The 14303-nt window shown below is 40.0% G+C and overlaps 1 protein-coding gene across 2 annotated transcripts in view; it reads left to right on the top strand.

The window, feature by feature from the left end:
- Nucleotides 1-181: 181 nt before the first annotated feature.
- KDM1A (lysine demethylase 1A) overlaps nucleotides 182-14303 on the top strand; it is a 58853-nt gene continuing 44731 nt past the window's right edge. Inside the window, exons 1-2 of one of the 2 annotated variants that reach the window (XM_039231508.1) lie at nucleotides 182-694; nucleotides 8814-8979. In XM_039231508.1, the coding sequence (XP_039087439.1) occupies nucleotides 338-694; nucleotides 8814-8979 (523 nt within the window). In that variant the 5' untranslated portion in view covers nucleotides 182-337. The remainder of the gene's footprint in view (nucleotides 695-8813; nucleotides 8980-14303) is intronic. The other variant, XM_039231517.1, reaches the window with a different exon arrangement.

The raw sequence follows: 14303 nt of genomic DNA, 5'->3' as shown, positions 1-14303 counted from the left end.
CTTCGGAGGTGTAGTCTGGCCCAGAAGCCCTAGGAGCGGGAAGGTGCTGGGGCCAACTCCAAAGGCCAAGGCGACGCTCTAGGAAAGCATCGTGCTTAGTGCCGTGGTGCCTCTCTAGCCGCGAGGATGCAGCTCTATGGCAGCGGGGGAAGGCGGGGCTGTGGGCGTCCCGGGGCCTTTTTGTCCGGTCGCTGCGGGAGCGCGCTCAGCGCGTGCGTACGCCGTGGCGGTTGGCAGCGAGCTACCTTCGTGAAGTGAGGCGAGGCGAGGCTGCTCCGGACTCACGGACCGACAGACAGAGCGGCCCCTCCGGCCGTCGGCGGCCAGGCGGCCCGAGATGTTGTCTGGGAAGAAGGCCGCGGCGGCGGCGGCGGCGGCGGCAGCGGCGGCGGCGGCGGCCGGGACCGAGGCCGGCCCCGGGGCAGCGGGCGGCGCGGAGAACGGCTCTGAGGTGGCCGCGCCGCCCGCGGGCCTGTCGGGCCCTGCTGAGGCCGGGCCGGGGGTGGCGGGGGAGCGCACTCCCCGCAAGAAAGAGCCTCCGCGGGCCTCCCCGCCCGGGGGCCTGGCCGAGCCACCGGGGGCCGCCGGGCCTCAAGCCGGGCCTACCGTCGTGCCTGGATCTGCGACCCCGATGGAAACGGGAATCGCAGAGACTCCGGAGGGGAGACGGACCAGCCGGCGCAAGCGAGCGAAGGTGAGGCGCGACCCCCTCCTTCACGCCGCAGACCCCCGGGGCTTGGATTCCTCGAGGTTGTCCGGCCCGCGGTGACCTCCGCCCCCCTTGTCTTGGGCTTTTAGCCGCACGCCCACCCAGACCTCCCCCGGCCCGTCGGGTCTCCACCGCGGCTCCCCACCAGCTGGGTGGGTGGGGTGAGGGAGGCGAAGGGCTTCGCCGGTGCTGAAAGCGGTCTTTGTGCCGGGACGCGGTCGTCTTGGGTGGGAGAGGCGGATTGCTGGGGAGGGTGCTTTACTCCTTACATAGGTGCACCTTTGCGTTTTCCGGCCTGGGAAACATGGCTCCCTGGCGTGGGGTCCTGGCCGGCGCGGTGGGAGACGGGCACCGCCGGTTTGCCGCGGCGGCGTGGGGAGGCCCCTCGGCCGTGTTTAAGGACTTCGAGCTGGGCGCGCGTTGGGGCTGGAGGGCAATGCTAAAGAGATGGCCTTGGCTGTGGGGACGGAAAAGAAATGAACATTTTTTTAAAGCCCTCCTGTGCGCTCCTTTTCCTCTTTCCTTTTATTCTCTCAACGATCTTTTGACGTAGATTTTTACCGATGAGGAAGCTGATTGAGAGGGCTAATATCAATTAGTCAAGGTGCAAATATCTGGGAAGAAAAAGATTTGTCACGGAACAGTATATACAGGCAGCAGCTGCTTCACATCCCTGAGTGCCAGATGCTGTGTTCAGAGCGTCACTTAGAGTTTATTTTTTGCTCGGCACCAACGGGCGGGTTTTGTTAGTCCCACGTTAGGAAGTGAGTAAGCTGAGGCACACAGTTTAAGCAACTTGGGCAAAGTCACGCAACTAAGTGGTAGAACTGGAATCTACGTTTATGTTGTGAGAAGGTGGCCTCAGACAAAGGACCACATGGAACACCCAGCTGTGCAGGCCACTAAGGGCAGGACTAGGACACAGACTTTTTTAGACTTGGGTGTTTTCTGGAGATGTATACTTTTAGAAGAAATATTTAAAATCGTGCGATTTATATAAATTATGCATATAACAAGTTTCCTCCTATCTGACTATAATTTTTAAGTGGATATGCCAAGTCCGTGTGTATGAGGAGCTTCTTGAGTATTACCCAGACTGAGCCCTCTTGAGAGATCTGTCTCCAAGAATAAATACCCTGTGCTAAAGGGAGTAAAGGCTTTTGGGAGTTTTAACCAAAGCGTGAGTTAGAAAAGACACAGATTGGGGACTCCCAACTCTTCAGAAATAAGCGGCCCAAACGTTTTTATTTTACTATTTCAATAGAAGGTATGGCCAGAAAGCATGTGATAAAATATTTCTTAAAAACGGTTCATTGAGATAATTCACATAAGATAAAATTTACCAATTTTAAGTTGTACAGTTGAGTGGTTTTTAGCGTATATTCACAAAGTTTTGCAGCCACCACCGCAGTTAGTTTTAATTTTAGGGCATTTTCATCACCCCCAAAAGACACTTGTACCACTGGCAATCATTCTTCATTCTCCACTACCCCTAGCAACCACCAGTCTACTTTCTGTCTTTGTGGATTTGCCTATTCTGGACATTTTATATAAATGGAATCCTAGAATATGTGGTCTTTTGTGTCTGGCTTCAGTATGTTTTCAAGTTTCGCCCATGTTGTCGTTATTTCCATTTAGTACTTGACAACTCCATGGCATAATCTCCCATTGTATGGATATACCACATTTTGTTCACCCATTCATCATTTTGGTGGACCTTTGGGTTTCCACTTTTGGGTTATTATGTGCACTGCTGTTATGAACATTTATGTACAGTGGTTTGTGTGCGTGAACAACAGTGTGTCAGCTCCCTTGGGTATATATTTGGAGTGGAATTGCTGGATCATATGGTATCTCAGTGTTTTACTTTTTGAGGAACTGCCAAACACTTTTTTCCACATCAGCCACACCATTTTACATTTCCATCAGTATATGAAGGTTCCAGTTTCCCCATATCCTTGTCTTGATATTGTCTGTTTATTATAGCTGTTCCTGTGCATGTGAAGTGATGTCTCATTATGGTTTTGATATGCATTACACTAATGACTGATAATGTTGAACACCTTTTCTTGTGCTTATTGGCCATTTTTTTTGTTGTATATCTTTGATGAAATGTCTGTTCAGATTCTTGGCTCACTTTAAAATTGGGTTGTCTTTATGCTGAATAGTTAGAGTTCTTTGTATATGGTGATTACAAAAGTTTTTTATTTTAATGTCCGATTTATCTCTTTTTCTTTTTGTCCCTTCTTCTGGTGTTTTGTTTTTAAGTTTATTTATTTATTATAGAGCATGCACTGGGGAGGGGCAGAGAGTGGGAGAGAGAGAATCTCAAGCAGGCTCCTTATGGTCAGCGTGAAGCCCAGCACAGGGGCTCAAATCCATGAACCACGAGATCATGACCTGAGCTGAATTCAAGAGTCAAATGCTTAACCGATTGAGCCACCCAGGCACCCTTTGCTTCTGATTAAATCCAAGAAATCATTGCCTAGTCCAGTGTCGTGAAGATTTACTTCCATGTTTTCTCCCAAGAGTTTTAAAGTTTCAGCTCTTGGATTTGGATCTCTGACCATTTTGGAGTTAATTTTTGTATGTGGTATCAAGTAGGAGTTCAGCTTCATTCCTGTCCATATGGGTATCCACTTGTCCCAGCACATTGAAGTCTGTTCTCCCCCACTTTGAATGGTTGGCACCCTTGTTGGTTAGCCCTAAATATAAGGGTTTATTTCTGGACTCTCAATTCTGTCCTACTGATCAGTATTTTTATTCTTAAGCCAGTATCACACTGTCCTGATCACTTTAACTTTGTGTAATAAGTTTTGAAATCAGGAAGTTTGATTTTTCAACTTTGCTCCTTTTTTTTTTCAAGAATTGCTTTGGATATTCTGTGACCCTTGCATTTCCATATGAATTTTAGGATCAGTTTATCAGTTTCTGAAAAGAAAAAAAAAAAAAAGGCAGCTGATTCTGATTGGGATTGTTTTAAGTATGTAGATTTCTTCTTTGTAATTATCCTGTTTTTTTTTAATCTGCAGCCAAGAATACTGTTTTTAATTTTTTTATGTTTTATTTATTTCTGAGAGAGAGAGAGAGAGCGTGAGCAGGGGAGGGTCAGAGAGAGAGGGAGACACAGAATCTGAAGCAGGCTCCAGGCTCTGAGCTAGCTGTCAGCCCAGAGCCTGATGCGGGGTTCGAACCCACGAACTGTGAGATCATGACCTGAGCTGAAGTCAGACTCAACCTACTGAGGCACCCAGGCGCCCCCCTGTGTTTTTTAATTACCGTTATGTTGTTTTTTTCTATCGTGATTAACTATGAAACTCTCAAAAGAAAAGTGGGTCACCTTTTATTTGGGGGAGTAACTAAGAAGGAAGAAACTGGGGAAACAGTCCTATTCCTAGCCAGTCTTGGGAGCCAGAGAAAACAGACCTTAAGGGTTAGAGTATCCATTAAAGGAAGAAAAAGTAAGCTGAGTCCATTGTAGTAGATGGGCCTTAATTCAAGAGTTCTGAGGTATATGCAGAGGTGTATCTGTTATCTATAGATACAGATGTAATATAAAATTATGTAACTAAAACCAAGTTAAGGATATTGGAAGGGATCCATGCATTTGAGGGTCCCTGAAGGTTGTTTGGTAAATTTCAGAATAAATTCACCCCTGAGTGTGTATCCTAACATGATGGCAAAGTATTTAAGGGTTGGAATTGTTAAGTTGGGTTGGAACACTTCAGGAATAGTGACATTCAGCTGGACCTTGAAAAAGTGCAGAATTTAGAGACGTTTTCTGAAAAGGACAGACTTTTTGGAATTAATTTTTCTTGCTATGATTAATTTTCCTCAGAAAAATAAATTCTACCTTGTAAGGTTTTTAGGTTTAGTTACCATGTAAACAAAACACTTGTTTTGTTTAAGTGTCTGGCTTATAGTAAGGTGCCCAGTAATTAAGTATTACCAGTGGAGAAAGGAAGTGAAAAACACTTGGCATATTATGCAGCGTGGTTTGAGAAGCAGCAGGGAATCCACAATGGACAACTGAATGTTGGGAACAATGGCCAAATGAATTGGAAATGAGGTTTTTTAGGAGCAAGGTAAATTGGAGGGATCAGTAATGTTTGGGTTGCAGAGTCATGTTCAGGTTATAGAGAGCCAGACACTAGATCTGTGCTGTTCAGTATAGTAGGCACTAGCCCATGTGACTAGTACAACAGAGGAAACTGAGTTTTTGCTTTTGCTTTAAACTTAAATTGCCACATTGTAAGTGCTCAATAGCCACATGGGTGGCTAGGGCAGCCATAGTGGAAGCACAGATGCAAAACATTTCCATTATCACAGATGTATCAGACAACACTACACTTGGCTATAAGTGCAGATCTTTAGTGCTAGGACAGTTCAGAGAAAGGAAAGATATATTTGTAAGTTTGGAATAGTTAGGGATTAATTTGTGGAGGAGGGGTGCCTTAAATTTCAGGCATTGGATTAACAGAAAAAGCTTTTAGGAAATTTAGGGATCAGTAGAACAACATTGAGGACTTTTTGACTAGTGTCTTAGAAAATGGCTAAAGGTGTAAGTTTGGATAGTTAGAGCCAGTAAGTTTATATAGCTGGTTTGAACAATTTGGCATTCTTCTTTTTTTTTAATGTTTTATTTATTTCTGAGAGAGAGAGAGCGAGAGCGTGAGCAGGGGAGGGTCAGAGAGAGGGAGACAGAATCTGAAACAGGCCCCAGGCTCTGAGCTGGCTGTCAGCACAGAGCCCGATGCGGGGCTTGAACCCATGAACTGTGAGATCGAGACCTGAGCCAAAGTCAGACGCTTAACTGACTGAGCCGCCCAGGCGCCCCTTGGCACTCATCTTTTAATCTATCTGAAAATATTATGTACGGATTGGAAAATCAGTCTGGTAGTTGTGCCCTAGCGAATTAAAAGGAACAATTAAAATGGCTGGAGCTTTAAAGTGATTGGGAAGTGAATGAATCATTGTAGTAAGGGTGAAGAAGAGAAGGGAGAGACTAGGGGTATAAATTTGAGAGTCATCTGTGTAAAAGTAAGAGTAATTACCCTAATGACAAATCTGCCTATTGGATGCCTTTATGTCCTTGGTTGTAAGTAGTTGTAGAACCTCCAGTCCTTGAGGATTTTACTGAAGGATGAGAGGTTCCCAGTCCTTTGTTTTCAGTTCCTTTGCTCTGGGGAATAGTTTGTTTTTGTTTTTGTTTTTGTTTTTGAGAATTAGTATGATTCTTTCAGGTAGTTTTAACTTTTTTATTAAGTAGAGAACCCTTTTTAAAAAAAAAATTTATCTTGAGAGAGGGAGAGAGTAAAGAGAAAAAAGAAAGCAAGTGGGGGAGAGGCAAAGAGAGAGAATCCTAAGCAAGCTTTGCCTGACAATGCGGGGCTCAAACTCACCAACCCCAAGATTGTGACCTTAGCTGAAATCAAAGAGTCAGTTGCTCAACTGACTGAGCCACCCAGGCACCCCATTAGAGGAACCCCCTTTTTTAAAGTAATTTGTACGCCCATTGTGGAGCTCACGACCCTAAGATCAAGAGTCGCATGCTCCTCCAACTGAGGAGCCCCTCTTTTTACAAAATGAACTTTTATGCAAAATTCCAAAGTAAAGTACTATTTGCCTGTTTTATATTAAGTTTAAATTTGTAATCTTTAGTTGTCCAGCTTTCAGAAAGTGGGGCTTTTTTTTTTAATAGAGCCAAATTTGAGAAAGGAGTTTAAACTTTATAGTTGTACTCTTATTTGTGTCTCCGAGTCCAATTTTATTTCTGTATTTTGTTTATGGAGTATTGTGAAAACCCAGTGCTTGATAAAATCTAGTGCTTGATAAGTAGTGCAAAAGGTTGTTTTTTAGCTTGCCTTGCCATTTCAGGACACTGGCTTGGTTGCACAGATTGCAGAAGAAATTTCATTCTTAGGTCTACCCAAAATTTACATAAGCCAGTACAAGTTCGTGTGCTGTTGGTCTCCAAAGGATTAACACATATAAGTGTATTTAAATGAAATACTGAAGAATTTTAGGGTTCTGTGGATCACAGATGTTTTTTTCTTGACATTGTTGCTTTTAAATACTATCTTTAGATATTTTTGTTCCTACTTCTAGGTATTTTTCTAATCTCTTTTTTTCCCCCTGAAAACTAAGAATTCCATTCTTTCTCAGTAGCTACTACTTCATCAAAACATTGGATTAAACAATGTTGAAAAGATTGTTTTTGCTGCAAAACTGCTCAGTAACTTTAATGTGCATTGTAGTTCTCCTAGAGGGGCCCTATAAATGCAGTGCTTCCCAAACTTGATCATGGATTCCTTTTTCCTTCAAAGGGTATAGTGTCTTGTGGAACATCCTTTGGAAAGAGCAGTATTACGGCAGTAGAAAGGATCTTATATTATTATTTCATAATTTCCACGTTGCCCAGTTCCATGATAGGTGCTTGTTAAGTGATTATTGATTAAATGGATGAGATTGATGAGCAGAAGATTAAAGGGCTGAATCTTGGGGGGTAGGGAGGCATCCAAGCAATACTATTAAAGGCTAAAACAAGAAAGGATACTGCATACTCTAAACATATATTACATTTTCTGACCCCTCTCCCTCTTTTGAAACTTTTCCCTTGCTGCTTTTTTGCCCATTGTCCTGAGGTTTGTTCCTACATTTTATCTCAGTCAAATAGAATGAAGTTGAGTGTCCGGACTTCTGAAGGCTTTATTTTAAAGCCTCTCTATGAGATGATTTTCCTGGTAAGAACCATTAGTTTGCAACTGAAATTTCAGCTTATTAAGGAAGGGCAAGGAGACTCTCATTCATAGTTGTTTTCTCCATTGTGGCCATGTACTCAGTGTTCCATATTTTATTTTATTCATTTTATCATTTAATTGAATCTGAATAGAGAGCTGTTGTTTCTGTGGCTTCCTGGAATGTTTTTTAGGATGGGAGTCACAGTGACATTTTGCTAGTGTCCTAAGGTTGGTGACTTATTTGTAATACTGTATTATACATTTTGGCAAACAGGTCCATTATATAATCTTCCCTTTTTTTAATGTTTATTTGTTTTTGAGACAGAGAGAGACAGAGGGGCAGTCTGTCTGTCTGGGGAGGGGCAGAGAGAGAGGGAGACACAGAATCTGAAACAGGCTCCAGGCTCTGAGCTGTCAGCACAGAGCCCGACTTGGGGCTCGAACCCACGCACCGCGAGATCATGACCTGAGCCAAAGTCTGATGCTTAACCGACTGAACCACTAAGGCGCCCCTAATCGTCCCTGTCTTAAGTTGTTTTACCCCTAATAAGGCTTCCTCTTTCTACTTACTACCTGGTTCTCTCCTCTACACCCAGAGTATGAATTAGTAGTATGACCTGTAGTTTCCATTTTCGTTTCACTTCTTAATTTGTTGTATTCTTTGCTTTCATCATTAAACTTTTAGGTCAACAGTTATTTTTTTTAATGTTTATTTATTATGAGGAAGGGGAAAGGAGCAGAGAGAGGGAGGGAGAGAATCCCAAGCAGACTCCATGGTGTCAGCGCAGAGCCCAGGCGGGGCTTGATCACATGAACCATGAGATCATCAGTTATTTTTTAAGCAAGTAGATCTTTTCATAGTTTCAGTTTGACTGTTGCCATTTGCAGTTTTTATTACCTACCATTTTTCTCCATTTGGTTTCTGGAATTTCGCTGTTTTACCATGGAACAGAAAAACGTATAGGCTTAACATTAGATTTGTTATTCTAGTTGACTGTATTTGTATTTCAGGGTTATTTTAGTCTTTCGTTGTGATAGATTGGGGTAAATCTCCACTGACATGAGATTGTTTCATGAGAGATTTTAGGGTTTTGTTTTATTTATTTAAGTAATCTCTACACCTAGTATGGGGCTCAAACTCATGACCCCGAAATCAAGAGTCCCATGTTCTTCCCGACTGAGCCAGCCAGGTGCCCCAAGATTAAATAGCTACCTGTTATGATCTAGCTTATTCCTTGTTATTTGCTTGTTTCCCTTAAAATTTGAAGTTAAAAAGCAATTCACATTCACTGATGGTTCCAAATTGAGTCCCTGGTTTTAGATGTTCACTGTATTTAGCTTTCCCTGGTATAATTTCCATATAGGTAGAATACAGAGAGATGGATGAAAGCTTGGCCAACCTCTCAGAAGATGAATATTATTCAGAAGAAGAAAGAAATGCTAAAGCAGAGAAGGAAAAGAAGCTTCCCCCACCACCTCCTCAAGCCCCACCTGAAGAAGAAAATGAAAGCGAGCCTGAAGAACCATCTGGTGAGTAATAGTAACCAATCAGTTTTATTTTGTCCTGAAAATAAGAATAAATGAGTTAATTCCTATTCTATAGTGTTATTTATGTCTTTGGTTTATATTCTGATATTGGCCGTGTGTGTCTGTAGTGTGTGTATGTTTGTGTAAATATATACACACACCCATACATGCATACATACATATATAGTAGTACTGATATTCTTTGTGTGTGTCTGTGCATACATAGAAGGAAAGTAAAAGATGGGGCCAGAAGGATAGTGGCAGTATATGGCACTTGGAATGTTGGAGAAATAAACAGAGAAAACATACAGAAAACCAAATCCAAAGACCCAAACCCTTCAGATTTATCTCTGATTTCGAATTATAGATAGATAGGTCAAAACTTATTCTGGTTAAATTATGCATTTATCACATGTATAGATACTTTCGGATTAGAACCTTCAGAGTGGGGATCAGTTTTGAGAATTTCCTAGTGAACAAATGTAAAAATACATAATGAGGTCAAAAAGAAGAGGCCTTAGTGCCTATTATTTAGTATTGAGCCCTCCAATCAAAGGAATGGTAGAAGAAAAGGCTATGAAGAGATTCTAAACTCACACAGTCTTCCTATGACAGTGGAAAGATTATTGGAGACTAAAGTATTGGTTTCAGAGCTTCAAATATCTTTAAGGAATTCTCACTAGCCTCCCCTCAGATTGAGTCCTACTGAGGATACCCAGACCAAGTAGGGATACGCTTCTGATTTGGAGAGACCAAACGAAAGTAGAATCTTAATTTTTTGTATCTTCTGTCCTTAATGGCATTTCATTAACTCTTCTTGACTTTGAATTTTTACTAAGTTCTTCTTAAAATACATTTAATATTTCTGTAGCTCCAGGACCATTTACCTCTTCAATCCTTTTAGTCCTGTATCTTTTAAAAATAGAATGGGCACCTGGGTGGCTCAGTTGGTTAAGCGTCTGACTTCTGCTCAGGTCAGATCTCATGGTGCATGGGTTCGAGCCCCGCATCAGGCTTGTGCTGACAGCTCAGAGCCTGGAGCCTGTTTCAGATTCTGTGTCTTCCTCTCTCTCTGCCCCTTCCCCGCTCATGCTCTGTCTCTCTCTGTCTCAAAAATAAATAACTATTAAAAAAAAATTAAAAATAGAATGTTTGTTTCAGATGCCATCTGCTATATCTTCCAAGACTGTCATAAATACCCAGATACAGACATATTTAATTTGAGAAGTTTTATCTTTTTAGTCTTTTTTCTCCTCTGTAATGTTATATAAATCACTAGATGTTATTTAAAATAAAAGGATTATTACTGAGGTATTACTTGAGAAAATTACAAGTCAGGCGTTAAATTAGATTTAGAATTTACCAAACAGATTCTGGCCAAAACTCTCAAAAATTAAAATTTTAATTTAGAGTAATTATAATAAAAACACGGTTTGAGAACATTTAGAACAAGATGATTAGATTCTGGGTATAATTTATCTCAGGAATCCGGGGTTTTCTAAGAATGGCCTTCCTAAAAGTTTCTTAAAATGACCTCTTGGGCAGCTATTAGGAGTGATATGTAACCTCTAAGACTAGTGTCCCTGAGGTAAATGTCGCCTTCCCTGTCCCTCAGAACACCTTCTCTCTTTTTGTTGGTATTTTTTTTTCTTTCTAGTCTTTTACATTTAGCTCTCTTCTTTTCCTTTTGTCGTTAGCTCCAACCTCCTCCCTTGATTCTCTACTCCTTTTTCTTTTGTATTCTTCTTTGATTCTTGCCTTTCTTTTCTTCTACCTTTGCTGTAGACTTGCAGGTGAGGTACTGGGGATATGTCTTTTCATATCTCTCATAGCTCAAGAGTCTGCTGATTTCTTGGTTCAAAGGCTCTAAGTATTCTTCAGTAGATGTATTTTAGATGCTTCCTCATCCTTTTTTTTGTGTGGTTGTCATTGTCTCCAGTAAACAGCTGACTTAAGTAGGTACCAAATTGATATGTGCTTTCTTTGTCCTCTGAACATTTTAAACCTGGTATTGGTGTTTTCTTTTCATGAAAGAGGTGTTTTGTTTTCCCATAAATGTCAGGCATTGTTGCCACAAGAAGTAAATATCTTATTAAAGTGATACAGGATTTGGTGAACTGTGTTTATGATATTATGTTCTGATTAATTTTTTATTAATTAAAATTAATTAATTTTATTAATTAATAAATAATTGGTTTAGTTTAAATAAATTATCTTAGTATTTGGGGGGAAAAGTTAAAGTTTCTTAAGTTTAGAATACCTTTCGTGATCAGTGGCACCTCGATGGCTCAGTTGGTTGAGCATCCGGCTTCAGCTCAGGTCATGATCTCCTGGTTCGTGGGTTCGAGCCTTGCGTCAGGCTGTGTGCTAACAGCTCATATTTGGAGGCTGCTTCAGATTCTGTGTCTCCCTCTCTCTCTGACCCTTCCCTGTTCATGCTCTGTTTCTCTCTGTCTCAATAATAAATAAACATAAAAAATTAAAAAAAATTATAGAATATCTTCAGTGATCAGAGATGTGTTGATCACAGCCAAAACTTGCAGTATATTATTTGTGATTATGAAAATAAAATTATTTTTCCTTTAAAACAACTTGAAATTTAAGAAAGGATTTCCAGGGTGAATTAGGGAAGTATTTTCCCCAGTAAAGTAGTGGCAACTTACTGGCCTGTGTAATTTAGAATTAGATGGGGCCCTAATAGTGAATCATAAAATATTAATCAGGTGAATTCAAGTATTTAGAAACTGTCCAGGGATTCCAGATGTTCTGTCTCATCAGAACTAGCTCTTTCACTTGAGTTTTCATTCAAAATTTGAATAGAATCATTGCCATATGGGTATCTTAAAGTCTTTGAGAGAAGATGTGGGTCTTGTTTTTTTACTAAATCTTTTCTTCATCTCAGTCATTTTCGATGAGAAATTAACTTACTCCCTTTAAATATATAAGTAAGGTTTGAATACATTTTTATCCGCTTTTAAGTTTGTTTAGAAAATTTTGCTTTGCTTACTGCAATGTTAATCTTAAGAAGAAAATATTTTGTTAGCACAAGATATTGTGAAGTCTGTTGAGTCAGGTAATCTTCCTGGAGAAGATTCCTTTAGGAGAATTCTGAGAGGAGGCCATAAGGGAGGCCTTCATTACAAGGCTAAGAAATTTGAACTCATCCTTTAAACACTGAGAGGATCTTGTCAGGGTAGCATTGAGATATTTTGTATTTTGAGTGAGAGGCGTTGTACCAAAATACATTTTTTGGAAAAATCAATCTGATGTGCTCTATTTAAGTGAACTAAAGGGGCGCCTGGGTGGCTCAGTCGGTTAAGCGTCCGACTTCGGCTCAGGTCTCGATCTCACAGTTCATGGGTTCGAGCCCCGCATTGGGCTCTGTGCTGACAGCTAGCTCAGAGCCTAGAGCCTGTTTCAGATTCTGTATCTCCCTGTCTCTCTCTGCCCCTCCCCTGTTCATGCTGTCTCTCTCTCTTTCAGAAATTAAAACATTAAAAAATTTAAAAAAAAAAAAGTGAACTAAAGAGGTAAAGAGACTGGCTTGGAGAGATGATTTTGGTTGTATTGATAACCAAGTTTAGTGAATTTTGGTCAGTGGAAAAAATCTCAGTATCAAAATTGAATTTGTATGGAAATAATGTGTGGAGTTTTTTTTTTATTTGTTTGGATTTATGTAATTGGGAAGAAGTTCTCTGTTGTGGCATAAAAATTATTTTTATATTTGTCTGCTTTTGATGATAATGTGGCTTGTAGTCCTGTGGTAGTCACATGAGTAAATAATGTATTTTTCATACTAAGTATTGCTGCTTATATTTAAAGTTTTCCTAAATGTTTCCGTGTAATTTTACATTTATTATACACTTCTGAACGTATTTGTTTCAACAAATGATGGGTTTATTTGGTTTCCTAGTACCTCATCAATCAAGACATTTTTAAAGTTATGCCACCTGAACCTGAAAATGTCCTTGGAATTGTGTGGTTATTAGTAGTGCAAATAATAGTGGAGCGTCTATAAACTAAAAATCTCGGTTGGTCTTTACTGGTTTCGATATTCCCATTAAAGTAGTCTTCTGTTAGTCAATTGTTTTTTCCTTTCTTGGCTCAGTTGTTACCCTGTGTATATTTGATTGTTCCTCAAAGACGTTTTACATATTAACTGATTTGTTAGCACTTAACTTTTTAACTTTCATACAAAAACATGATTTTCTTCTCAAACCCCCACTGCCTTTCAGCAGTTGAAAATTTTCAGAAAATCTTACTAGTAGTTTCTGAATTTAAATTTTGTGTTGGTCAGCTGTTTAGGAACTCTGGTTTGGGAAGACATATTTCATTTTGAGTTAGAAATAGCTTAGTTGTGTAAAGCTTATTAACACTTTTACAGAAGCTTGCTTTAAAAAAATAAAATGAAATTTGAGATGGCTATTAAGGTGCCTTTCTCAAGATTTCAAGTTAATGAATTTCTTAATAGAGATATCAGAAGTATGTTTAAAAATTCATGTACGTAAAAGCACGTGCATGTGTCTGTGTACCAGTTTTCCAGCCTCAGTGATACGCTAATGCTGTAATGAAGCTCGAAGCCTTACATCAAATTATTGTTTCATTTGTTAGATATGGTTAGCTGATGACAACTCTGTATTATAATCTATTTTATTGAATGACTGTAGGAAGAATCACTGTATCTCCTTGTTTATATTCTTTTAAGAACACATAACTCTTACAAGAATGTAAACAGAAGAAGGTACCTGCCCTCTTCTCTGTCTTGGCATGGTAATCTTGGATGTGAGTGTGTGGTGTGTGTTTGCAAGAGATGAAGGCTGTTAAACAGATTACAGAAATCATTGATGTGAGAGATTGGTATGACAAAAAATTTTTATGGTTTTAATAATTTGGGGGCCCTGTTCATGTAATAGTCTTACTGTCGGTTGAAAGAGTATTTCTCAAAATCACATGAAAGGAGATGAAACATGAATTACTAAAAATACTAAATTATATAAAATATGTAAAATGGGTGTGTATGGGTAGAAGAATTTAAAATCCAGTGAAGTTTGATCACAAATACTGTTATAATGAAAATATTTATGACAAAAGATTGATGACCAACTGTTTTATGAGTTGCTTATTCAGTATAGCAAAAAATCTAAAAGGCAGAATCTTTTGGACTGTCCTTTAGAACTTAGTATAATAATAGATTTTGATCAGAAAAGAGCTGAAGATGGATTTCCTTATTACTTTGAAAGAAAAAATAAATGGTGGTCCTAATACTTATGTAATGGTCCTTATATTTTCATAGCTCTTTGTTCTTAGGTACTGTGTGAGACAGTGAT

This window comes from Hyaena hyaena, unplaced genomic scaffold (assembly GCF_003009895.1).
Source record: "Hyaena hyaena isolate Hyena2069 unplaced genomic scaffold, ASM300989v1 scaffold_3, whole genome shotgun sequence".
NCBI classification, from domain to species: domain Eukaryota; kingdom Metazoa; phylum Chordata; class Mammalia; order Carnivora; family Hyaenidae; genus Hyaena; species Hyaena hyaena.
The sequence above is the reverse complement of the archived record's forward strand: the minus strand, read 5'-3'. Positions and strand labels throughout refer to the sequence as shown.